This window comes from Somniosus microcephalus, chromosome 3, assembly GCF_052327205.1.
Source record: "Somniosus microcephalus isolate GS21.2 chromosome 3, FLI_Smic_1.0, whole genome shotgun sequence".
Lineage (NCBI taxonomy): Eukaryota > Metazoa > Chordata > Chondrichthyes > Squaliformes > Somniosidae > Somniosus > Somniosus microcephalus.
Genome location: NC_140989.1, coordinates 227,994,416 through 228,018,842, shown reverse-complemented (window position 1 = coordinate 228,018,842; position 24,427 = coordinate 227,994,416). Strand labels below are relative to the sequence as shown.

At 47.7% G+C, this 24,427-nt stretch overlaps 1 protein-coding gene across 1 annotated transcript in view; it reads left to right on the top strand.

Moving 5' to 3' along the window:
• The window catches only part of atf6 (activating transcription factor 6), a 284,152-nt gene that overhangs the window by 44,858 nt on the left and 214,867 nt on the right, over window positions 1-24,427 (top strand). The window contains exons 5-6 of the mRNA XM_085977996.1: window positions 2,084-2,219; window positions 16,736-16,918. Of these exons, the coding sequence (XP_085834122.1) occupies window positions 2,084-2,219; window positions 16,736-16,918 (319 nt within the window). The remainder of the gene's footprint in view (window positions 1-2,083; window positions 2,220-16,735; window positions 16,919-24,427) is intronic.

Here is a 24,427-nt window from a genome sequence, read left to right as displayed (position 1 = left end):
GTCTGCCATTCAGTTAGATCGTAGCCATCTGTATCTTACTCCATGTACCTGCCTTGGTTCTGTAACCCTTAATACCCTTGCCCAACAAAAACCGAGCAATATCAGTTTTAAAATTCTCAATTGACCTAGCCTCAACAGCTTTTTGGGGAAGAGAGTTCCAGATTCCTGTTGCCCTTTGTGTGAAGAAGTGCTTCCTGACATCACCCCTGAACGGGCTAGGCTAGCTCTAATTTTAAGGATATGCCCCCTTGTTCTGGACTCCCATCAGTGGAAATAGTTTATCTCTATATATCCTATCAAATCCTTTAATCATCACAAATACATCAATTAGATTCCCCCTTAATATTCTATCCTCCAGGGAATACTCATCTAGTCTATACAACCTGTCCTCATAATTTAACTCTTAACCGCTGTATCATTCTGTTGGATCTGCACAAGGCCAATATATCCTTCCTGAGATGCAGTGCCCAAAACTGAACACTACGACAGATGAAGTCTAACCCAGAGCTTTATATAACCGTAATATAACTTCTACCCTTTTGTGTTCCAGCCCCCTTGAGTTAAAGGCCAACATTCCATTCGCCTCTTCGATTATTTTTTTGTACCTGTTCACTACCTTTTAGTGATTTTTGTATATGGATCCCTAAATCTGTCTGCTCCTCCACAGTTCGGAGCTTCTCACCATTTAGAAAATAATCAAGTACCTTTCTTGGGTCCAAAGTGGATGACCTCACACTTGCCCACATTAAATTCCATCTGACACAATTTTGCCTGCTCATTTAATCTATTGATGTCCCTTTGCAACTTTCTGCTTTGATCTACACTATTTACTGTGCCACGTAACTTAGAATCATCAGCAAACTTGGATATATGGCTCTCTCTTCCTTCGTCTAAGTGATTTATATATCTAATGAAAAGCTGAGGCCCCTGTACAGATCCCTGGAGGACACCACTCGTCACATCCTGCCAATTTGAGTACATAGCCATTATACCTACTCTCTGTTTCCTACCTCCTTAGCAATTCCCTACGCATGTCAACAGGTTGCCTCCAATTGCATGCACACTCATTTTTGTTGTGTGGAACGTTACTGAATGGGTACCGAATGCCTTCTGGAAGTCCATATAAATGAACCATAGGTACTTCTTTATGTACCACTTTAGTTACCTGTTCAAAAAATTCAACTAGGTTAATTAGACATGACTTGCCCTTTATAAATCCATGTTGCCTCTCTGATCAGTTCAGATTTGTCCCAAGTGCTCAGTCACTCTGTCCCTAATAACAGATTCTAGTAACTTCGTCACAACCGGCATTAGACTAATGGGCCTATAATTCCCTAGTTTCTCTCTCCTCCCTTTCTTAAATAATGGAGTGAAATTGGCGATTTTCCAATCCAAGGGGGCAATGGATTGAGAGTTTTACAAGATCATGACTCGAGCATCCTCCTTTTCATAACTTGGGATTGAAACCGTCGGGTCCTGGAGATTTATCTATCTTTTGTCTCATTTCCTCCATTACCATTTTTTTAACTTCTAATAAATCTAGTAAGTCCCTCCCCTTGATTTAGTTTTAGTTTTCCTGTATCTCTAATACTTTATCCTTTTCCTCAACTGTGAAGACTGAGACAAAGTAAGAATCTGGCAAGCGGAAGAGAAAAAGAAGGAATTTCAAATGACAAACATTGTGTCCATTGGTACTTTGACTGTTCTTTTGGTCAGCTGGCTGTGACATGTGGAAACCTGTCAGCATGTTGTAAGAAGTAAAATTGGAAAATACTGGAAATATATAGCAGGTCAGTCAGCATCTGTGAAGAGACGACAAGTTCACGGTTCATTTGTAACCCCTTGTCAGAACTAAAAACTGAAAGGCCCTCGTCATGGATTTCTTAGTCTCTTAAAGAATTCAGTGTCTTTAGTATTGAAAGGAGAACTTGGATGCTTAAACATCCCAAAATGCTTTAGATGTAATCAATTGCTTTGAAATCATCAGTAAGGTAGAGTTACCAAAATGCACATCAGGGTAGCTGTGCTCGTAAGTGCATAAAATGTCAATTAGTATTTTGTTAATATCTTTTTTTTTAAACAGGAAGAGGTGCTCTTCACTTCATCAGATCAATCTTCCCCAGTCTCACCATGTAGTAAGACCAGTGACTGCTCTTCTCCAGCACGAGAGTTAAAAGTCAAGAGCTCAACTGAGGCAAAACCTGATGAGTTAGTACCAGGTATGAATTCTGCATTTTATTTAACATTACCTCTGTCAAATGTTCCCAGATATAGGCATCATTCAGTTCCATTGGAAGTCAGGCTTGTATTTGAAAGCCATATGGGACTTGGAAACCAATATTGCTCATCTTGGTGAGTATTTCTCTCTTTCTCGCTTTTTTCCAAACCTAATTTTTGTGGTTTATAGTTTCTAGGGTCTCTGTTCTGTAGTGGGGAGTGCTCGTAAACAAGGGCCCTTGAGTATATAATTTAATTGTAGTGTAATTAGTGGTAGTGATTTGATTTAATTTAATTTGAATTAATTAAAGGGCAAGTCATGGCAGCACAGCTCGGCCCCGTGGCATGCTCCTCCTGCACTATGTGGGAAATCAGGGACACTTCCTGTGTCCCTGACAACCATGTGTGCAGGAAGTGTATCCAGCTGCAGCTACTGGCAGACCGTATTGCGGCGCTGGAGCTGCGAATGGATACGTACTGGAGCATTCGCGATGCTGAGGACATCGTGGATAGCACGTTTAGGGAGTTGGTCACACCGCAGGTAAAGGCTGCACAGGCAGGAAGGGAATGGGTGACTGCCAGGCAGAGTCGTAGGCGCAGGCAGGTAGTGCAGGGGTCCCCTGTGGCCATCCCTCTCTCAAACAGATATACCACTTTGGATATTGTTGGGGGAGATGGCTTATCGGGGGAAGGCAGCAGTTGTCAACTTCCTGGCACCATGGGTGGTTCTGCTGCACAGGACGGGAGGAAAAAGAGCAGGAGAGCTATAGTGGATTCTATTGTAAGGGGAATAGATAGGCGTTTCTGCGGCCGCAAACGAGACTCCAGGATGGTATGTTGCCTCTCTGGTGCAAGGGTCAAGGATGTCTCGGGGCGGCTGCAGGGCATTCTGGAGGGGGAGGGTGAACAGCCAGCTGTCGTGGTGCATATAGGTATCAATGATATAGGTAAAAAACAGGATGAGGTCCTAAAAGCTGAATATAAGGAGTTCGGAGGTAAATTTAAAAAATAGGACCTCAAAGGTAGTAATCTCAGGATTGCTACCAGTGCCATGTGATAGTCAGAGTAGAAATAGTAGGATATTTCGGATGAATACGTGGCTAGAGGAATGGTGCAAGGGGGAGGGATTTAAATTCCTGGGACATTGGAACCAGTTCTGGGGGAGGTGGGACCAGTACAAACTGGACGGTTTGTACCTCGGCGGGACCGGGACCAATGTCCTAGGGGGAGTGTTTGCTAGTGCTGTTGGGGAGGGTTTAAGCTAAAATGGCAGGGGGTTGGGAACCTGTGCAGGGAGACAGAGGAAAGGGAAGCAAGGATAGAAGCAAAAGGCAGGAAGGAGAAAAGCAAAAGTGGAAGGCAGAGAAATCAAATGTGTAAATCTAACAGGGCTACAGTAAATAATAATTCTAAAAGGACTAAGAGTGTTAAAAAAAACAAGCCTGAAGGCTTTGTGTCTTAATGCGAGGAGCATTCGTAATAAGGTGGATGAATTAGCTGCGCAAATAGATGTAAACGGATATGATATAATTGGGATTACGGAGACATAGCTCCAGGGTGACCAAGGCTGGGAATTCAACATCCAGGAGCATTCAAAATTCAGGAAGGACAGGCAAAAATGAAAAGGAGGTGGGGTAGCATTGCTGGTTAAAGAGGAGATTAACACAATAGAAAGGAAGGATATTGGCTCTGATGATGTGGAATCTGTATGGGTAGAGCTGAGAAATATCAAGGGGCAGAAAACGTTAGTGGGAGTTGTATACAGACCCCCAAACAGTAATGCTGAGGTTGGGAATGGCATTAAACAGAAAGTTAGAGATGAGTGCAATAAGGGCACAGCAGTTATCATGGGTGACTTTAATCTACATATAGATTGGGCTAACCAAATTCGTAACAATACTGTGGAGGAGGAATTCCTAGAGTGTATACGGGATGGTTTCCTGGACCAATATGTCGAGGAACCAACTGGAGATCAGGCCATCTTAGACTGGATATTATGTAATGAGAAAGGCTTGATTAGCAATCTTGTTGTGCGAGGCCCCTTGGGGGGGAGCGATCATAATATGTTAGAATTCTAAATTAAGATGGAGAGTGAAGTAGTTGACTCAGACTAGGGTCCGGAATTTAAATAAAGGAAACTACGATGGTATGAGGCGCGAGTTGGCTAGGATGGATTGGGGAACGTTACTTTAAGGGTTGACGGTGGATAGGCAATGGCAAACATTTAAAGATCGCATGGATGAATTACAGAATTTGTTCATCCCTGTCTGGCATAAAAATGAAACAAAAAAGCTGGCGCAACCGTGGCTAACGAGGGAAATTAGGGATAGCATAAGATCCAAGGAGAGGGCATATAAATTGGCCAGAAAAAGCAGCAAACCAGAGGATTGGGAGCAGTTTAGGATTCAGCAAAGGAGGACAAAAGGATTAATTAAGAGGGGGAAAATAGAGTATGAGAGTAAGCTTGTAGGGACCATAAAAACTGACTGTAAAAGCTTCTATAGATATGTGAAGAGAAAAAGATTGGTGAAGTCAAGCGTAGGTCCCTTGCAATCAAAATCGGGAATTTATAATGGGCAACAAAGAAATGGCAGACCAATTTAAATACATACTTTGGTTCTGTCTCCACAAAGGAGGACACAAATAACCTCCCAGAGATGTCGGGGAACATAGGGTCTAATGAGAGGGAGGAACTGAATGAAATCAGTATTTGTAGGGAAATGGTGTTGGGGAAATTGATGGGATTGAAGGCTGATAAATCCCTCGGGCCTGATAATCTACATCCTAGGGTACTTAAGGAAGTGGCCCTAGAAATAGTAGATGCATTGCTAGTCATCTTCCAAAATTCTATAGACTCTGGCACAATTCCCATGGATTGGAGGGTAGCTAATGTAACCCTACTCTTTAAAAAAGGTGGTAGAGAGAAAACGGGGAATTATAGATTGGTAAGCCTGACATCGGTCGTGGGGAAAATGCTAGAGTCCATTATAAAAGATGTAATAGCAGAGCACTTGAAAAACAGTGACTGGATCGGATAAAGTCAACATGGATTTACAAAAGGTAAATCATGCTTGACTAATCTACTGGAATTTTTTGAGGATGTAACTGGTAGAATAGATAAGGGAGAACCAGTGGATGTGGTGTATTTGGACTTTCAGAAGGCTTTCGATAAGGTCCCGCGTAAGAGAATAGCGTGCAAAGTTAAAGCACATGGGATTGGGGGTAAGGTACTGACTTGGATAGAGAACTGGTTGGAAGACGGGAAGCAAAGAGTTGGAATAAACGAGTCTTTTTCCGAGTGGCAGGCAGTGACTAGTGGGGTACCGCAGGGATCTGTGCTAGGACCCCAGCTATTCACAATATATATTAATGATCTGGATGAGGGAACTAGATGTAATATCTCCAAGTTTGCAGATGACACAAAGCTGGGTGGGCGTGTGTGCTGTGAGGAGGATGCCAAGAAACTCCAGTATGATTTGGACAGGGTGGGTGATTGGGCAGATGCATGGCAGATGTAGTTTAATGTGGATAAATGTGAGGTTATCCACTTTGGTGGCAAAAACAGGAAGGCAGATTATTATCTGAACGGCAATAGATTGGGAGAAGGGGCAGTGCAACGCGACCTGGGCGTCCTTGTGCACCAGTCGCTGAAGGTAAGCATGCAGGTTCAGCAGGTGGTTAAGAAGGCAAATGGTATGTTGGCCTTCATAGTAAGAGGATTCAGGTACAGGAGCAAAGGTGTCTTGCTGCAGTTGTACAGGGCCTTGGTGAGACCACACCTTGAGTATTGTGTGCAATTTTGGTCGCCTTAGCTGAGGAAGGATGTTCTTGCCATGGAGGGAGTGCAGCGAAGATTCACCAGACTGATACCTGGGATGGCAGGAATGACGTATGAGGAGAGATTGGGTCGATTGGGCTTATATTCGCTGGAGTTTAGAAGAATGAGAGGGGATCTCATTGAAACTTATAAAATTCTAACAGGACTAGACAGACTAGATGCAGGAAGGATGTTCCCGATTGAAAGGGGAGTCCAGAATCAGGAGTCACAGTCTGAGGATAAGGGGTAAGCCATTTAGGACTGAGATGAGGAGGAATTTCTTCACCCAGAGAGTGGTGAACCTGTGGACTTCTCTACCACAGAAGGCAGTTGAGGCCAATTCATTAAATGTATTCAAGAAGGAGCTGGATATATTTCTTAAGGCTAAAGGGATCAAGGGATATGGGGAGAAAGCAGGGACAGGGTACTGAATTTGGATGATCAGCCATCATCTCATTAAATGGCTCGAGTAGGCTCGAGGGGCCGAATGGCCTACTCCTGCTCCTATGTTTCTATGTTGAACTTTACCCATCAAATGGGACCCACATTTTGTTCAATATATAGGACCCAGATTATCACCCTCTGACAGACCCGAGATGGTTATTGATGTGTTAGCCTCAATGTTGTATTCCATGATTTCAAGATGAGTTTTGATCAGTCTCTCTTCTCTTCAAAAAAAAGCAGATGATTAAGATAATTTTGTTATTTGTTGCCTGTATTTCATATTGTATAAGCCATTGTTTTCGGCCCCCGCCACAAACTCCATTCCCTAGCCACTGACTCCATCCCTCTCCCTAATACCTGCCTGATACTGAACCACACTGTTGGTAACCTTGGTGTCATATTTGACCCTGAAATGAGCTTCCGACCACATATCTGCAGCATAACGAAGACCACCTACTTCCTCCTCCATAACATCGCCTGTCTCTGCCCGTGCCTCAGCTCATCCGCTGCTGAAACCCTCATCCATGCCTATGTTACCTCTAGACTTGACTATTCCAACGCACTCCTGGCTGGCCTCCCACATTCCACCCTATGTAAACTTGAGGTCATCCAAAACTTGGCTGCCCGTGTCCTAACTCTCATCAAGTCCCGTTCACCCGTCACCCCTGTGCTCGCTGACCTACATTGGCTCCCAGTTAAGCAGCGCCTCAATTTTAGAATTCTCATCCTTGTTTTCAAATCTCTCCATGGCCTCGCCCCTCCCTATCTCTGTAATCTTCCTCAGCCTCCCAACTCCTCCAATTCTGCCCTCTTGAGCATCCATGATTATAATCGCTCAACCTTTGGTGGCCGTGCCTTCTGTTGCCTCGGTCCTAAGCTCTGGAATTCCCTGCCTAAACCTCGCCACCTCGCTACATCTCTTTCCTCCTTTAAGACACTCCTTAAAACCTACCACTTTGACCAAGCTTTTGGTCATCTGCCCTAATTTCTCCTTCTGTGGATCGGTGTCACATTTTTTGTTTTAAAATACTCCTGTGAAACGCCTTGGGATTTTTTACTACCTTTTAAAGGCGCTATGTAAATACAAGTTGTCGTTGTTGTTGTTCTCTACACTTGCTAGATTTGTTCAATTTGTGAGAGCTATGGAGTTGGTGACAAACTCCGAGTCCAACAGAATTAACCTTGCCTGATGGAATTAGCTCGGGCATAATTGCCGTCAGTAATTCAGCTGCTTTGTGCTGTCTGCTGTAATTAGTTCAGGCAGTTTACTGCTCTCCGATGAAATCAAAATGTATGAAAAAAGGATCTAATAATTCTTAGACTAGTGTAAAAGGGGCAGCAGAGATCAGACTTGCTGAATATATTTAAGAACCTCTTTAAAGTCAGTTTTTATTGCCGATTTTAACGGGAAAAAAAGATGTTTGCCTGTTTTAATTTTTAGCAGTTAATTTCTAATGTCACTCGACCTCAAAATACAAGCAAAACCCTAACGAAGTAAACTAATTACGTTCCAGTTATTTGAACATTTCACAGACACTGCTTTTATGGTCCTCTTCTTACCCTGCCAAGAATCATGCGAGGGACCATATCCCCACCAAGCTCCTCAGTTTAAGCCCATTTAAAGAATCTTTGTTTCCTACCAGCTCTGAACTGGAATTAATTCTTCAATTTCCCTTAGAATCCTGGCCCCATTCCTGCATATACACACACATTTAGGCCCCTATTCTCCTGCAGCCCATGCCGCTCTTAGCATAGGAAGAAAAATAGTGCACTGATTTGGTGTCTTTAGTTAATGCATCATGGACAGCAAATGCATTCAGAGAAAGATGAATTTTTATAATCTGCTGCTCACTCAGTAAGACACTGGCACATGGCAAGGAGACAGACGACACACCAGTTTTACCAAGAGGCATCATCGTCGGGATCAACTATATCCTATGTAAAAGTAAAACTATATACAGGTAGACTACCCTTTATCCGGACTTCTGAAAACCGAAACCCTCTAAAAACCGAAGGTTTTCTCGTTCAGCGTAAGTCGTGCGTACGAACGAAGAGGGTTCCGGTTTCGGAAGTTCGGATAAAGGGTAAGTCGTGCGCACGACCCGCCAGCCCCGACAACCGCCAGCCCCGACAACCGCCGACCCCCCCGCCGGCCCCGACAACCGCCGACCCCGACAACCGCCGACCCCCCCCCCCCCCGCGGACCCCGCCGGCGCGCCGGCGCCGGCCCCGACCCCCGCCGACCCCGACTGACTTAGGCTGAGCGCCAGCGTAAGTCATGCGCACGACCCCCCGCCGACCCCCCCGCGGACCCCCGCCGACCCACCTTCCGAAATCCGAAATTCTCCTTTATCCGAAACTCGGCTGGTCCCGAGGTTTTCGGATAAAGGATAGTCTACCTGTACTGCGCAGTTTAGGCCTCCTTTCTGATGTGGATGATTGGAAACCTGGCTGACGGGTGATGACACCTTCCACCTTAATAAAGTCTCCCCTCCTGGCTATACCTTGCACCACTTTCCTTGCCCAGACTGCCGTGGTGGTGGTGCTGTGGCTCTTGTCACCAAATCACACCTTGGGCTATCCCCCTACCCCTCTGGCACCTTCTCCTCCTTTAAACATCTCGCCTTGCTCCACTCCTCTCCCCTCACATTTAAAATCCTCGTTCTTCACTACCCACCCAAGTACCATGCCAAGTTTCGTACCGAGATATTTTCACTGCTTTCCTCCCTCGGCCTCTGTACCAACCGACTTCTCATCCTCTGTGATTTCAACCTTCATCTCAAGTCATCATGCTCTCCCACTCCTGAGTCCACTGCCCTCCTGTCCTCCCCTAATTTCCCCCTCCATATCAAATCCCCATACCTATCTTCACGCCCACCCCCTTGACTTTGCCATCTCACGTGGCTGCTACTCCCATCGTGTCAATCACAGACAAGGCCATCTCTGATCACTTCCTTGTATCACTCTCTACTCAGATCCACTCCCAGCCCTACTTCCTTCTGTGTCTCCCCCTGGGAAAACTCTCCCCTAAATTACTTTATTTTTTTATTCATTCCTGGGATGTAGGCGTCACTGGCAAGGCCAGCAATTATTGCCTATCCCTAATTGCTCTTAAGGTGGTGGTGAGCTGCCGCCTTGAACTACCGCAGTCCGTGTGGTGAAGATACTCCTGCAGTGACTTTGTCATAGCTTGTTAGTGGCTTACTAGGCCATTTCAGAGGGCAGTTAAGGGTCAAACACTGTGGGTCTGGAGTCACATATAGGCCAATCCGGCTGAGGACGATAGATTTCCTTCTCTAAAGGCCATTAGTGAACCAGATGAGTTTTTACAACAATCCGGTAGTTACATGGTCACCATTACTGATGCTAGCTTTTTTTATTCCAGATTTATTTAGAATCATGGAGTGGTTACAGCACAGAAGAAGGCCATTTGGCCCGTCAAGCCTGTGCTGGCTCTCTGCAAGAGCACTTCAGCTAGTCCCACTGCCCCGTCCTTTCTCCATAGCCCTGCAAATATTTCGCCTTCAGGTACTTTTCAAATTCCCTTTTGAAAGCCACGATTGAATCTGCCTCCACCACCCTTTCAGGCAGTGTATTCCTGATCCTAACCACTCGCTGCGTTTTAAAAAAAAAAAAAAAAAAAAGTTTTTCCTCATGTCTCCTTTGGTTCTTCTGCCAATCACCTTAAATATGTGTCCTCTGGTTCTCGACCCTTCTGCCAATGGGAACAGTGTCTCTCCATCTACTCTGTCTCGACCCCTCATGATTTTGAACACCGCTATCAAATCTCCTCTCAACCTTCTCTGCTCTAAGGAGAACAACCCCAGCTTCTCCAGTCTATCCACGTAACTGAAGTCCCTCATCCCTGGAACCATTCTTGTAAATCTTTTCTGCACCCTCTCTAAGGCCTTCACATCCTTCCTAAAATGCAGTGCCCAGAATTGGACACAATACTCCAGTTGAGGCTGAACCAGTGTTTTATAATTGTTCATGATAACTACCTTGCTTTTGTATTCTGCCTCTATTTATGAAGCCCAGGATCCCGTAAGCCTTTTTAACCGCTTTCTCAACCTGCCCTGCCACCTTCAACGATTTGTGCACATATACCCCCAGGTCTCTCTGTTCATGCACCTCCTTTAGGATAGTACCCTTTAGTTTATATTGCCTCTCCTCGTTCTTCCTACCAAAATGTATCACTTTGCACTTTTCTGCATTAAATTTCATCTGCCATGTGTCCGTCCATTCCACCTTTGTCTTTGTCTTCTTGATGTCTATCACTATCCTCCTCACTGTTCACGATACTTTCAAGTTTTGTGTCACCTGCAAATTTTGAAATTGTGCCCTATACACAAGTCTAAGTCATTAATATATATCAAGAAAAGCAGTGGTCCTAGTACTGACCACTAGGAAACTCCAATGTGTTCTTTCCTCCAGTCCGATGAACAACTGTTCTTCACTGCTCTCTATTTCCTTTCACTGTTTGAGCTTATCAAACCTCTGTTGCCCGCATCCTATCTGAACTTGCACAAAGTCCCGTTCACCTGTCACTCTTGTGCTTGCTGATCTACATAGGTTTCCAGTCCAGCAACGCCTCGATTTAAAAAAATTTTGTCCTTGTTTTCAAATTCCTCCATGACCTCATCCTTCCCTCTTTCTCTGTAACCTCCTCCATCCTTACAACCCACCGAGATATCTGTGCTCCTCTAATTCTGGCCTCATGCGTATCCCCCCGATTTCCATCACCCCCTCATTGGTGGCTGTGCCTTCAGCTGCCATGGCCTTAAACTCTGCAATTCCCTCCCTAAACCTCTCTGCCTCTCTATCTCTTTCTCTCCTTTTAAGACGATCCTTTAAAACCTACCTCTCGGACCAAGCTTTTGATCATCTGTTCTAATATTTCTTTACGTGGCTTGGTGCCAAATTTTGTTTGATAACGCTCCTGTGAAGCACCTTGGGATATTTTACTACGTTAAAGGCAGGTGGCGGCAGCTACATATTGCACTAGTGACCTCATCAGGTATGATGCTGTCAGAATTAGTGTTCGAGCACCTTGGGATCCACCAACCTAGAAAAATAGCCTAGTTTATCGATGGAAATAAGCAAAAAAAATTATTTTCAAGGGCTCCAAATAGAATCGATGGCAGTTTTACTGAGCACCAGTTAGTTTGGTTATCTATCTATATCTTCTCTATCTCTATCTCTCTCTATATATATAAATCGGTACTTCTTTCTGTCATTCTGTCTGTCTGTCTGTCATCGCGTGTGCGTCTGTCGGGTATGCGCTCGAAAGTTACAGGGCGTACCTACGCGCGCGTTACCTCCAAAGAAAGCTTACGCTTCCGAGACGGTTTTAAGCGTATTTACGTTTCAGCCGGGCTAAAATCGCGCCTGCGGTATCCCAAAAGACTTCAACATTCCGCCTCATTAGCATCTCATTATCCGCTCATTCGCGACAGAGTGACCTCGAGCTCGACCAATTGTAAGCCGGGTTGCTGGCGTGTGCCGCCGGGCCAATCGGTGCGTGTGTGGCCGGGCCTTATCGTTCTGAACCGAGGTGAGTCGCCGCCATCTTGATTCCAAACTTTTCCTTTTTCCCGCTTTCCGCGTCTTAAAAAAAAACGTTGCTTTTAAAACACATATTGTTTTAAAAAAAATGATTTAGAAAGTAATTAACTTATCTAATCTCATTAATTTTCCTACCTTTCCCCGTTTTTCCAGGTAGCCTAGAAGCCTCGGCGTCTCCTCCGCACCCACGCCCGAGCTAGGCACCTCCCGGCCCCACTCGAAGGCTGGAGGGCCGAGCCTCAGCCCAGCGCCGCTAGGGTGCGCGCGCAGCAGGAGCTGAGACGCGGCGTCTCTCTCTGGCTCGGCCGGGGGGCGGGGCTTGCTGAGCGTCAAGCGTTACCCTGGCAACCGGGCCCGCCGGTCCGTCTCGCACAGCCGCAATCGGCGGTCTTCACCTCGGGGGGAGGGGGGGGGGCCGCGACCCCCGGGGGGGAGGCCGCGCGCAGCAGCAGAGCAGCTGAGACGCGGCGTCTCTCTGGCTCGGCCGGGGGGCGGGGCTTGGTCAGCGTCACGGTTACCCTGGCAACCGGGCCCTCCGGCCGTCTCGCACAGCCGCAATGTTGAAGCCAGCTCAGGAGGCCGGTGCTCGGAAGATCGCGCCTCCGGAGTTCGGTGCTTGGTTGGTGGGGGGGGCGAGCTTCGGGGGTGGTTGGGTGGTGGGCGAGCCTCGGGGGTGGGGGTGGGTGGTGGGCGAGCCTCGGGGGTGGGGGTGGGGGTGCGAGTCTCGGGGGGCCAACCTCTGGAGTTCGGGGGGTGGGGATCAGGGGGCTCGGGAGTTTGGGGGGACGGGGATCAGGGGGCTCGTGGACTCTCCCCCTTCCCCTCTCCTCTCTCCTCCTGCCCTCCTCCCTTCCCCTCCTCCCCTCCCTCCCCCTGCCCCTTCTTCCCTCTCCTCCTCCCCCTCCCTCCCCCCCCCGCCTCCCCCCCCGCCCTCCCCCCCCCGCCCTCCCCCCCCCGCCCTCCCCCCCCCCGCCCTCCCCTCCCGCCCTCCCCCCTCCCGCCCTCCCCTCCCCCGCCCTCCCTTCCCCGCCCTCCCTTCCCCGCCCTCCCTTCCCTCCCTCCCCCCAGTCGCGCCCTCCCCTCCCCCCAGTCGCGCTCTCTCTTCCCCCCAGTCGCGCTCTCTCTTCCCCCCGGTCGCGCTCTCTCTCCCCCCGGTCGCGCTCTCTCTCCCCCCCGGTCGCGCTCTCTCTTCCCCCCGGTCGCGCTCTCTCTTCCCCCCGGTCGCGCTCTCTCTTCCCCCCGGTCGCGCTCTCTCTTCCCCCCGGTCGCGCGCTCTCTTCCCCCCGGTCGCGCTCTCTCTTCCCCCCCGGTCGCGCTCCCTCGCTCCCCCCCCGGTCGCGCTCCCTCGCTCCCCCCCCGGTCGCGCTCCCTGCTCCCCTCCCTCGCTCCCCCCCCCGGTCGCGCTCCCTCGCTCCCCCACCCGGTCGCGCTCCCTCGCTCCCCCCCCCGGTCGCGCTCCCTCGCTCCCCCCCCCGGTCGCGCTCTCCCTCGCTCCCCCCCCGGTCGCGCTCCCTCGCTCCCCCCCCGGTCGCGCTCCCTCGCTCCCCCACCGGTCGCGCTCGCGTCTCCCTCGCTCCCCCCCCGGTCGCTGCTCCCTCGTCGTCTCGCTCCCCCCCCGGTCGCGCTCCCTGCGCTCCCCCCCCCGGTCGCGCTCCCCTCGCTCCCCCCCCCGGTCGCGCTCCCTCGCTCCCCCCCCCCGGTCGCGCTCCCTCGCTCCCCCCCCCGGTCGCGCTCCCTCGCTCCCCCCCCCCGGTCGCGCTCCCTCGCTCCCCCCCCCCGGTCGCGCTCCCTCGCTCCCCCCCCCGGTCGCAGCTCCCTCGCTCCCTCCCCCCCCGGTCGCGCTCCCTCGCTCCCCCCCCCGGTCGCGCTCCCGTCGCTCCTCTCTCTCGATCTCCCAGTCTCTCTCTCTCCCCAGTCTCTCTCTCCCTTCTCCCATCTCTCTCTCTCTCTCCCCCGTCTCTCTCCTCCCCCAGTCTCTCCTCCCCTCCCCCCACCCTCTCTCTCCTTCCCTCCCCCCCACCCTCTCTCTCTTCCCTCCCCCCTCCCACCCTCTCTCTCTCTTCCCTCCCCCCCCACCCCTCTCTCTCTTCCCTCCCCCCCCACCCTCTCTCTCGCTCTTCCCTCCCCCCACTCGCTCTTCCCTCCCCCCACTCTCTCTTCCTTCCCTCCCCCCCCCGACCCACCCTCTCTTCCCTCCCCTCCCCACCCTCTCTTCCCTCCCCCCCCGACCCACCCTCTCTTCCCTCCCCCCCCCCACCCACCCTCTCTTCCCTCCCCCCCTCGCCTTTGGTCCGGCCCGACTTACCCGAGCTCAGCTGCCGCTGCGGCCCGCCGCCGCTCACCGGAGCTCAGCTGCCGCTGCGGCCGATTTGTTACTCCAGGCCCCGCCATCCGCCCGCTCTCCGGGGCAAGGTAAGAGCCGGGCTCCGGCCCCACACCGCCAGGGGTCAGCACCCGAGGAACCCGCCCAACGTGAACGAAGATCCTCCTTACGTGTCAGGCGTGCGCCGGGCCTCTTCCCCCGCACCAGCCGCCTCGCCCCGTTCTCCGAGCCCTGCCCCCCACCCCCCGCCGAGAGCCCCGCTCTCCAAGCACCAGCCGCCGAGCCGAGCCGAGCCCCGCCCCGCCCCCCCCCCGCATGCGCGGTCAGTGCCAGCGGCGCGAGGCGGCCTGCGGGGAATAGGCAGGGAAACCCCGCGGGATGGCGGCCGTTAGCGAGCGGCTCACTTCGGCCGGCCCGTCCACGCTCCGGCCCCGACAAACCTGAGAGGGGGAAGTAGAGAGAGGGAAGAGGAGAAAGAGAGAGAGGGAAGAGGAGAAGGAGAGAGAGGGAAGAGGAGAAAGAGAGAGAGAGGGGAGAGGAGAAGGAGAGAGAGGGAAGAGGAGAAAGAGAGAGAGAGGGAAGAGGAGAAGGAGAGAGAGAAATTTTTTAAGCTTCGGGCCTGGAAAGCAGCCCCGAGTGTCCCCTGCGCGAGGGTGAGGAGGAGGGGGGGGGGGGGGGGTTGCTAAACACAATATAAAACTCAAATAAATTGTTAATTAATTCCCTAACACATAATTCAAATATTTACCTTAGTTCCCTAACACACAGAAAGTGTGGGGGAAAAAATCGTGAAAAATCAAGATGGCGGCCACTCACCTCGGTTCAGAAGGATAAGGCCCGCCCACACACGCACCGATTGGTCGACCGGTCAGGTCACCGAAGCTTAGGATTGGTCAATCGTCGAGTCACTCGACACTCAACTGTCGGACGGCACGCGCCAGGAACCCGCCGTCCGATTGGTCGACCTCGACGTCACACGGTCGCTAATGAGATGCTAATGAGCGGAACGCTGAACGTTTTTCGGATACCGCGGGCGGGATTTTTGTGCGGCCGAAACGTAAATACGCCTATGACCGGTCCGGAATCGCAAGCTTTCTTTTGAGGCGACGCGCGCGTCGGTACACTCTAACTTTCAAACGTATAGAACACGGACAGACAGACAGACAGACATCGGGACAGACAGACAGGAGAGCCGCTTTATATATATAGATGTGTTGTGTAACTGTACGAATAAAGTTGTGGCAGTGATGGCGATTAGAGCACGCATATGGAGCCTGGTTACAGGCTACAAGATCATGTCACTGAGAGAAAGCGTGTCGACAGGGCAAAGGAGGGGCCCGACCAGCATATATTCAAAAGGCTGCAATAAAGAATAGAAAACTGCAATTACGAAAGGGTTAGCCATGTCGTTGTGCATAATATGGATTTCCTCTTCCCGTTTGTTTTTGTTGGGATTAAGTGCAATTAATTAAACTGAAGGCACAATATACAACCAACCAATGGCAGGCTCTATCTTGCATGTTCTTAAAAAATGTTTTGCTCAAATTTTCATTTTTTGGTGAATATACCTTTACACTGCTGCCATTTTAGCAATAATGGATATTAGAAACAATCTTAATTCACCTGCTGTGGCTGCGCAAGATGTTTCTACAGTCTAGGCTAGAACAGTCACTTGTTGAAATGCCGATAAATTTTCTTGCTGACTGGTTACATCTAACCCTGTACAGTATGAATTCACAGATGTAACTAACAATATATTTTCTTAAATGTTCCACTCCCAATATACGAACCAATAGGACAGCAATGATTGTATTGATTTTAAGAAATTGGGAAAATATGTCTGTGGTTTGGAGCGAAAAGACATTGAACGTATAAAGGGCAAAGATTTTTAAAGCTGAGGAATATGTTTGGCAGCTGCATGTGCTCGGCACTGCAGTGTCCCACACATGGCCTCAATTTCGCTGTTGCTAGATGATGTGCAGGATTTTACAAAATTGACTCTGCAAATGTCTGGATTCAATTTTAGTTCTTGATGGACAATTTGATTAATTATATTTATGTATGTGTGCATATAAAATATTTTATAAATATATTTTTAAAACTTGATTCTGTTTCCCATTCGGCATGTTTTTCATGCTGTGTTTTCTGTAAATTATGATAGAGGTGAAATAGTTAACATTCGTAAAGAGAGATTAAATTGAATTTTCGCCTTGTATTTGCCCATGAATCAGAGTTCTGCGTGTTTTATAGTTAACTTGCTGGAGTTCTGCTTTAGCTCTGTACTTGTAAAATCTTTTTATAGTTTTAATAACTGTATTTTTGTGTTAATTTGTACAGTAATTAGAAACACATTTGTTCCTCTGTTGCAGTGAATGTCACTTCAAATGTATCGAAACAGAAGCCTATCCAACCAAAGCCTATTCTCCTTCCAGCTTTACCTGTCTCACAGCCTAGTCCGGGCTTAACTGGGAAAACCATTATAATCCAACCAGTTCAAACTGTGTTGTCTGTCCTAAAACAGCAGCCAATTAGAATCCGCCCAGCTCCTGCTGGTGAGTACTTTGTACTTTAAAATATTAAATTGCTGTGATTGTGGATCTATCTTTATGGTGTCCTTTGTGTTAATTACTGTATATATCAGCAATATGTCGTCTTCCTGACACAGACTTATCTACAAAATGGCCACAATCACGCCTTGAAGGCTGTTGCAGAGATTTCCTGACCGAACTCTGTCTAGGGACCCTGCAGACGACATGGACATAGGGGTAGTTCAAACACAATGTAAAACATAGCAACAAATTGTAATGATATCAGCAAATAGTGATGGTATTTGCCTGTTTGATTATTTATGCCTGACCAGCAGAGGGCATGTGAGAGAGAGAGTTTAGTTTTAGTTTCGTTTTCGATGGATCTCTAACATGGTGTCTCCTGTAATGCTGTTAACATAGTTGAACAAACTTTAGAGTAAAAGACATTCTCTTTCATGAATGTGTCGTCATTGAACCCACATAGAAAGCAATACATGGTGTCAGAAGTGATTGAAAGAGACGAAGAGGAAAAATCTGAAGTTAAATCAGCTCTCCACATATTAGCAAGCCAAAAGAGAACATCGTTACTTACCATTGGAGAATAGCTAACGAAGTGAAAAATGGAAGGTTTACACCCACCGGCGAAGCTTCAGTTGACAGGTAATGTGGCTGAAAATTGGAGGAGATTCAAACAACGTTTGGAGTTGTATTTAGCGGCAATCGGAGCTGACGAGAAAAGTGATAAAATGAAAGCGTCAGTGTTATTACATGTCGTGGGTGATGAAGCGCTGGAGGTGTATAATAACTTCACATTCGCTGCTGATGGAGACAAAATGAAGCTGGATAAAATAATGGAACAGTTTGAGGCCTACTGCATACCTAAACGTAACGTGACGTTTGAGAGGCACAGATTTTTCACGTGTACAGAAAACGGGAGAGACTATTGATCAGTATGTGACTGAACTGAGAAACAGAAGCAAAACGTGTGAATTTGGGGGACTGACAGACTCGCTGATAAAAGACAGACTGGTGTGTGGTATTCCAGATAATGGTCTAAGGGAAAGACTGCTAAGAGAGCAAGATCTAGACCTGGGAAAAGCCCATAGCACTGTGTAGGGCTACAGAGACTGTGAAGTCGCAGGCAAAGGAGCTGTTCAGTGACTAGCTGCAACGTGGATGCAGTGAGTAAGAACGGACACAAACCGTTCAACAAAAAGCGCCAATGTGAAAAAAGAGGCGTGGCCAGCGAACAAAAATGAAAGGGGCAATCGAAAGTCATGTAGTCGATGCGGTGCACAGCATCCGCCAAGAAAGTGTCCAGCATATGGTAAAACATGCAATAGTTGCAACAAAAACAACCATTATGCCCGTTGCTGTAAGAACCAAGCGCAACAAAGCAAGGTCCATGCAGTAGATGAAAGCGAGATAGAGGAGTTCTATGTGGATGTTGTGTCTGAAAAGAAAAAAGAGACTGGATGTTGACACTAAAAGTGAATGACATACACATTCCATTTAAATTGGATACTGGAGCACAAGTTAATGTGATATCAGAGACTGATTTTAAGAAAATTAGACCCAGACCAAAGATACATGGAATAAAAGTGAAAGTGCCAGGATACTCAGGTACTGATATACCAGTGAAAGGAAAATGCATTGTCAAAGTGACACACAAGGACAGAGAGCACATGCTAGCATTAATCGTGGTGCCAAAGGATGTGCAGGCCATACTAGGCTTAATAGCCTGTGAGAGACTGAACCTGGTAAAGAGAGTCCTTGTTGTGGAAAGCGAAGGAGAGACAGTCAATGATGAACTCATGAAAGAGTACAACGACCTATTTCAGGGTCTAGGCTGCCTTCCAGGAGAACACACGATCAGAGTAGATAAAAGTATGCCAACGGTCATACATCCATGCAGAAAAGTTCCGTTTGCTCTTCAAAAGCAACTGAAGGCAGAGTTGGACAGGATGGAAAGCCTGAACGTGATTCAGAAGATAGATGAGCCAACTGAGTGGGTGAGTTCCCTCGTCGTTGTGGACAAAAAGAATGGAAAGCTCAGAATTTGCCTGGATCCAAGGGATCTAAACAGAGCAATAAAGAGAGAGCACTTCAAGCTTCCTACACGTGAGGAAATCATGTCACAGTTTGCAAATGCAAAGTATTTCAGCAAGTTAGATGCATCATCAGGATTTTGGCAGATGAAACTGGACGAGGCAAGTTCAAGACTGTGCACGTTCAACAGTCCATTTGGCAGATACAGATTCCTAAGGTTACCATTTGGCATTGCCTCAGCTCCTGAAGTGTATCACAAAACTATCCATATGATCTATGAGCACCTGGAGGGAGTTGATACATCAATGGATGACATCATAGTATGGGGAACCACGAGAACTGAGCATGACGAGAGACTGAAGAAAGTGCTGGAAGCAACAAGGAAAACAAACCTGAAGCTGAATAGAGAGAAATGCCAGCTCGGGGTGACAGAACTGACATTCGTGGGAGATACCCTTAGCAGTGAGGGCATCAGACCAGATCCCAGAAAGGTGTCCGCCATTGAGAATATGCCAAAGCCACAATGCAAAAAGGACGTGCAGAGGTTTAATGGAATGATCAACTACATGGGTAAATTCATATCCAACCTCTCAGAAAAGATGGCGCCACTGAGACGACTAACTGAAAAGAATATAGAATGGGAATGGAATCATGAACATGAGAAGTCATGGAGCGATCTAAAGAAACTGCTCACAGAGGAACCAGTTCTGAGGTTTTATGACCCAGCGAGACCCATCAAGATATCATCAGATGCATCACAGAGTGGGCTCGGTGCTGTTCTTCTGCAAAAATATGACTACTGGCAACCTATTGCATATGCATCGCGCTCAATGACAGACGCGGAGACGCGATATGCTCAAATAGAAAAGGAGCTGCTCAGCATCACACACGCCTGTGAAAGATTTCACCAGTTTGTGTCAGGACAAGCAATCGGTGTAGAGACTGACCATAAGCCCTTGATTGCATTGTTCCAAAAGCCACTAAATGGGTGTCCGCTTAGAATACAAAGAATGATGATCAGGCTGCAACGCTATACACTGAATGTTGCGTACACACCGGGTAAGCTGATGTATACAGCAGACACGTTGTCCAGAGCTGTTGACCCAAGAGAGCCCGCAAACACCAAAATGGATGAAAAAATGAACGCCTACGTGGACATGATCACAAGTGCACTGCCCATAGCAGATGCAAAAATGGAGCTCATAAAGACTGAGACAAACAAAGATGAAACAATGAGACGACTGAGGAAAAGCATCTTGGATGGATGGCCCAACATGAAGCAAGACTGCTCACCTGACATGGCAGAGTACTGGAACTGCAGGGCGGAACTATCAGTGGTCGAAAACATCATCTACAAAGGAAGTAAAATAGTTATCCCAAAGAGTCTGAGAAAAGAGATGCTGAAAAGGATCCCTGGAGGACATCTGGGAATCGAAAAGTGTAAGAAAAGAGCACGAGAGGTGATGTACTGGCCACGAATCAACCAAGATGTGACAAATGAGGTGTCAAACTGCACAATATGCCTGAAATATCGAGCAAGCAATCCGGTAGAACCACTAAAACCACACCCAGCGCCAGACAGACCTTACCAGAAGGTAGGTGCTGACCTATTCGTATGTCAAGGGAAGGACTATCTTGTAGTCACAGACTATTACTCCCTGTATCCAGAGGTTTGTAGACTGTACACCACCACTGCAGATGCTGTGATACCATGTATGAAAGCCATATTCTCCAGACATGGCGTGGCAAGCGAGGTCTTCACAGACAACGGACCCCAGTTTTACAATGCAAGTTTCCGACACTTTGCCAAAGAGTGGGACTTTGTCCACACAACGTCAAGTCCTCACTTTCCACAGTCTAATGGACTAGTGGAAAAATCGGTCCAAACAGTGAAAAGACTGATGTACAAGGCAAAAGACAGTGGAACTGACTTCTACCAGAGCATGCTTGTATACCGCACAACGCCGCTCGAGTGTGGTATGTCACCAGCCCAACTCCTGATGGGACGTCTGCTAAGGTCAAACCTACCCATCCCGGAGAACCTCCTGAAAACAAAAGAGGGGGAGAAAGTGAGGAAGTTCAAAGAACAACAGAAAGAAAAGCAAAAGTACGACTATGACAGAGGAACACAAAACCTACCTGAACTCCACACTGGTGACCAAGTAAGGATCAAAGACAAAACAAACATATGGACTCAGAAGGGAACTGTCCTGAGTGAAGTCCAACCAAGATCATACACCATTCAGACAGATGAGGGTGCTGTTCTGCGAAGAAATCGTCGGGATCTTCTCATGGGACCAGCCACAGCAAGTCAAAAGACTGATACTGTTGAACAACCTGATCACACAGCAGGTCAAAGATACTGATACCTGATCACACAGCTGAGAAACCATCATCTGAGGCAACAACTCAGATTCAAGGACAATCAATCAGAAAATCCTCAAGACACGTGAAGCCTCCTGAGAGACTCATTGAGCAAGTTTAAGGACTATTGTTATAGAAGGAAGTAATGTTATCTTATTCTTTCTTCAAGTTCTAGTGTATTTACATATTTCATGTGAACACACAAAACAAGGTTAAAAAACCTTGATCATGATAATGATAATGTAAGTTCATTAAGTGTTACAGTTAAAATGCAGAGTAATACAAAGAAAACATGTTAGATCAAAGTAAAATACTTTTGTTTTAAGAAAGGGAGATGTAATGATATCAGCAAATAGTGATGGTATTTGCCTGTTTGATTATTTATGCCTGACCAGCAGAGGGCATGTGAGAGAGAGAGTTTAGTTTTAGTTTCGTTTAAGATGGATCTCTAACATTGTGTCTCCTGTAATGCTGTTAACATAGTTGAACAAACTTTAGAGTAAAAGACATTCTCTTTCATGAATGTGTCGTCATTGAACCCACAATACAAAACAATACACAAATGAGGCAGGCACTGAGGGGGCAACCAAGATTACTGAAGACGTATCTCTGAACAGCTTTAACTTGATGTATTCACCTTTCTGCAGACCGTGGTCTTTGATCGAAAATTCAGGGCCAATGACTTCGGTCTTCCCAATATTTAGCTGAAGGAAATTTCTGCTCATCCAGGACTGGATGTCGGGCAACCAGTCTGACCATTTTAGAGACAGTGGAGGGGTCGAGAGAGGTGGTGGTGAGGTAGAGCTGGATGTTGTCAGCATACATGTGGAAACTGATGCTGTGCTTTTGGATGATATTGCCAATGGGCGGCATGTAGATGAGAAATGGGAGGGGTCCAAGGATAGATCCTTGGGGGATTCCAGAGGTAAAGGTGCAGGAGCCATTGCAGGTGATTCTCTGGCTACGACTGTTTAGATAAGAATCTGACCAGGCGAGGACAGTCCCAACCATTGGACGACGGTGGAGAGGCGTTGGAGGGAGATGGTGTGGTCAACCGTGTCAAAGGCTGCAGACAGGTGGAGAAGGACAAGGAGGGATAGTTTACTATTGTCACAGTCACATAGGATGTTATTTGAGATTTTGATAAGAGCAGTTTCAGTTCTGTGGCAGGGGTGGTGGTTGGAGATGGGGCTGTAGTTTGCAAGGATGGAGGGGGTCGAAGGTTTTTTTTTGAGAGGAGAGATGACAGCAGGTTGAGGAGCCTGTCATTCAGTGTTTAAATGCTGAGTGCAAAGGTGTTTGGAATGTCAGTTCCAGCTTGGTTCAGTGATTGAATCCCATCATCTTGTCTGGCTAAATGTTGGTTATTTCAGTAAGGAGTGATGCAGTAATTTGCAAAGCGATGTAATCAAATGGTACCTTGAATGCAGTGTCCTGATGAGTTAAGCTGCTAAAAATATTCAATTTAATTGAAGAACTTTACTTCAATTAAGAGAGATGAAGGAAATTGAAGTAAACCCAATCTTTGGAAATGGTATCTAGTCTGAGATGACATTTCCATTTACACCATCAAAAATCTTGCACTAATTAGGTGCTCAATATGGTAGATATTATGAACATGTTTACATCAGTTGGGTTTAGTATTTGGTTTGGAGAGCAGTAGCAAGAACTAAGAAATAAAATCACGACTGTACAGATTTCTTTTTAAACTCCACAGCAGGAATTGCATAAAAACAAATGCACTCGAGATACTTGGAGTTATTTTGGTGAAAGGGTGCTGTGCTAATAAGACACGTCTGTTTGAAAGTCCGGTTTTAGCGCACAATTTTGGTCCTAATTGTTGATTACCATAACTTGAACTTGCCTGGTGGTGCTGAAACAGACATCTGCAGCTTTAGCACTTGAGCGCTGATTAGACGTAATTTTTGTGAAGCAGCATATGTGGGCTCCACTCACCCACTTCCACTGAATCATAGAAATTTACAGCACAGAAGGAGGCCATTTGGCCATTGTGTCTGTGCCGGCCGAAAAATAGCTATCCAGCCTAATCCCACTGGTCCATAGCCTTGCAGGTTATGGCACTACAAGTGCATATCCAAGTACATTTTAACTGTGATGAGGGTTTCTGTCTCTCCACCCTTTCAGGCAGTGAGTTCCAGACCCCCACATCCCTCTGGGTGAAAAACGTTCTCCTCCACTCCCCTCAAATCCTTCTACCAATTACTTTAAATCTATGCCCCCTGGTTATTGACCTCTCTGCTAAGGGAAATAGCTCCTTCTTATCCACTCATAATCTTATAGACCTCGGCCTCCTCTGTTCCAAAGAAAACAACCCCAGCCTATCCAATCTTTCCTCGTAGCTAAAATTCTCCAGTCCTGGCAACATCCTCATAAATCTCCTTTGTACCCTCTCTTAATCACATCTTACCTGTAATGTGGTGACCAGAACTGTACACAGTACTCTAGCTGTGGCCTAACTAGTGTTTTATACAGTTCAAGGATAATCTCCCTGCTCTTCTATTTTATGCCTCGGCTAATAAAGGAAAGTGTCCTGTATCCCTTTTTAACCACCGTATCTACCTATCCTGCTATCTTCAGGGATCTGTGGACATGCACTCACAGGTCCCTCTGTTTCTCTATACTTCTCCGTATCCTACCATTTATTGTGTACTAGCTGAAGTGCCCGGCGGTGCCGAGGGTTTTTTGAGGGCATGTTGTTGTTGGAAGAGAGAGAGCGAGCGACTGGGGGAAAGAGAGAGAGAGGCTGGGGGAAAGAGAGAGAGAGAGACTGGGGGAAAGAGAGAGAGAGAGACTGGGGGAAAGAGAGAGAGAGACTGGGGGAAAGAGAGAGAGACTGGGGGAAAGAGAGAGAGAGACTGGGGGAGAGAGAGAGAGAGAGACTGGGGGAAAGCGAGAGAGAGAGAGAGAGGCTGGGGGGGAGAGAGAGAGGCTGTGGGGGAGAGAGAGACTGGGGGAAAGAGAGCGGGGGAGAGAGAGACTGGGGAAAGAGAGCGGGGGAGAGAGAGACTGGGGGAAAGAGAGCGGGGGAGAGAGAGACTGGGGGAAAGAGAGCGGGGGAGAGAGAGACTGGGGGAAAGAGAGCGGGGGAGAGAGAGACTG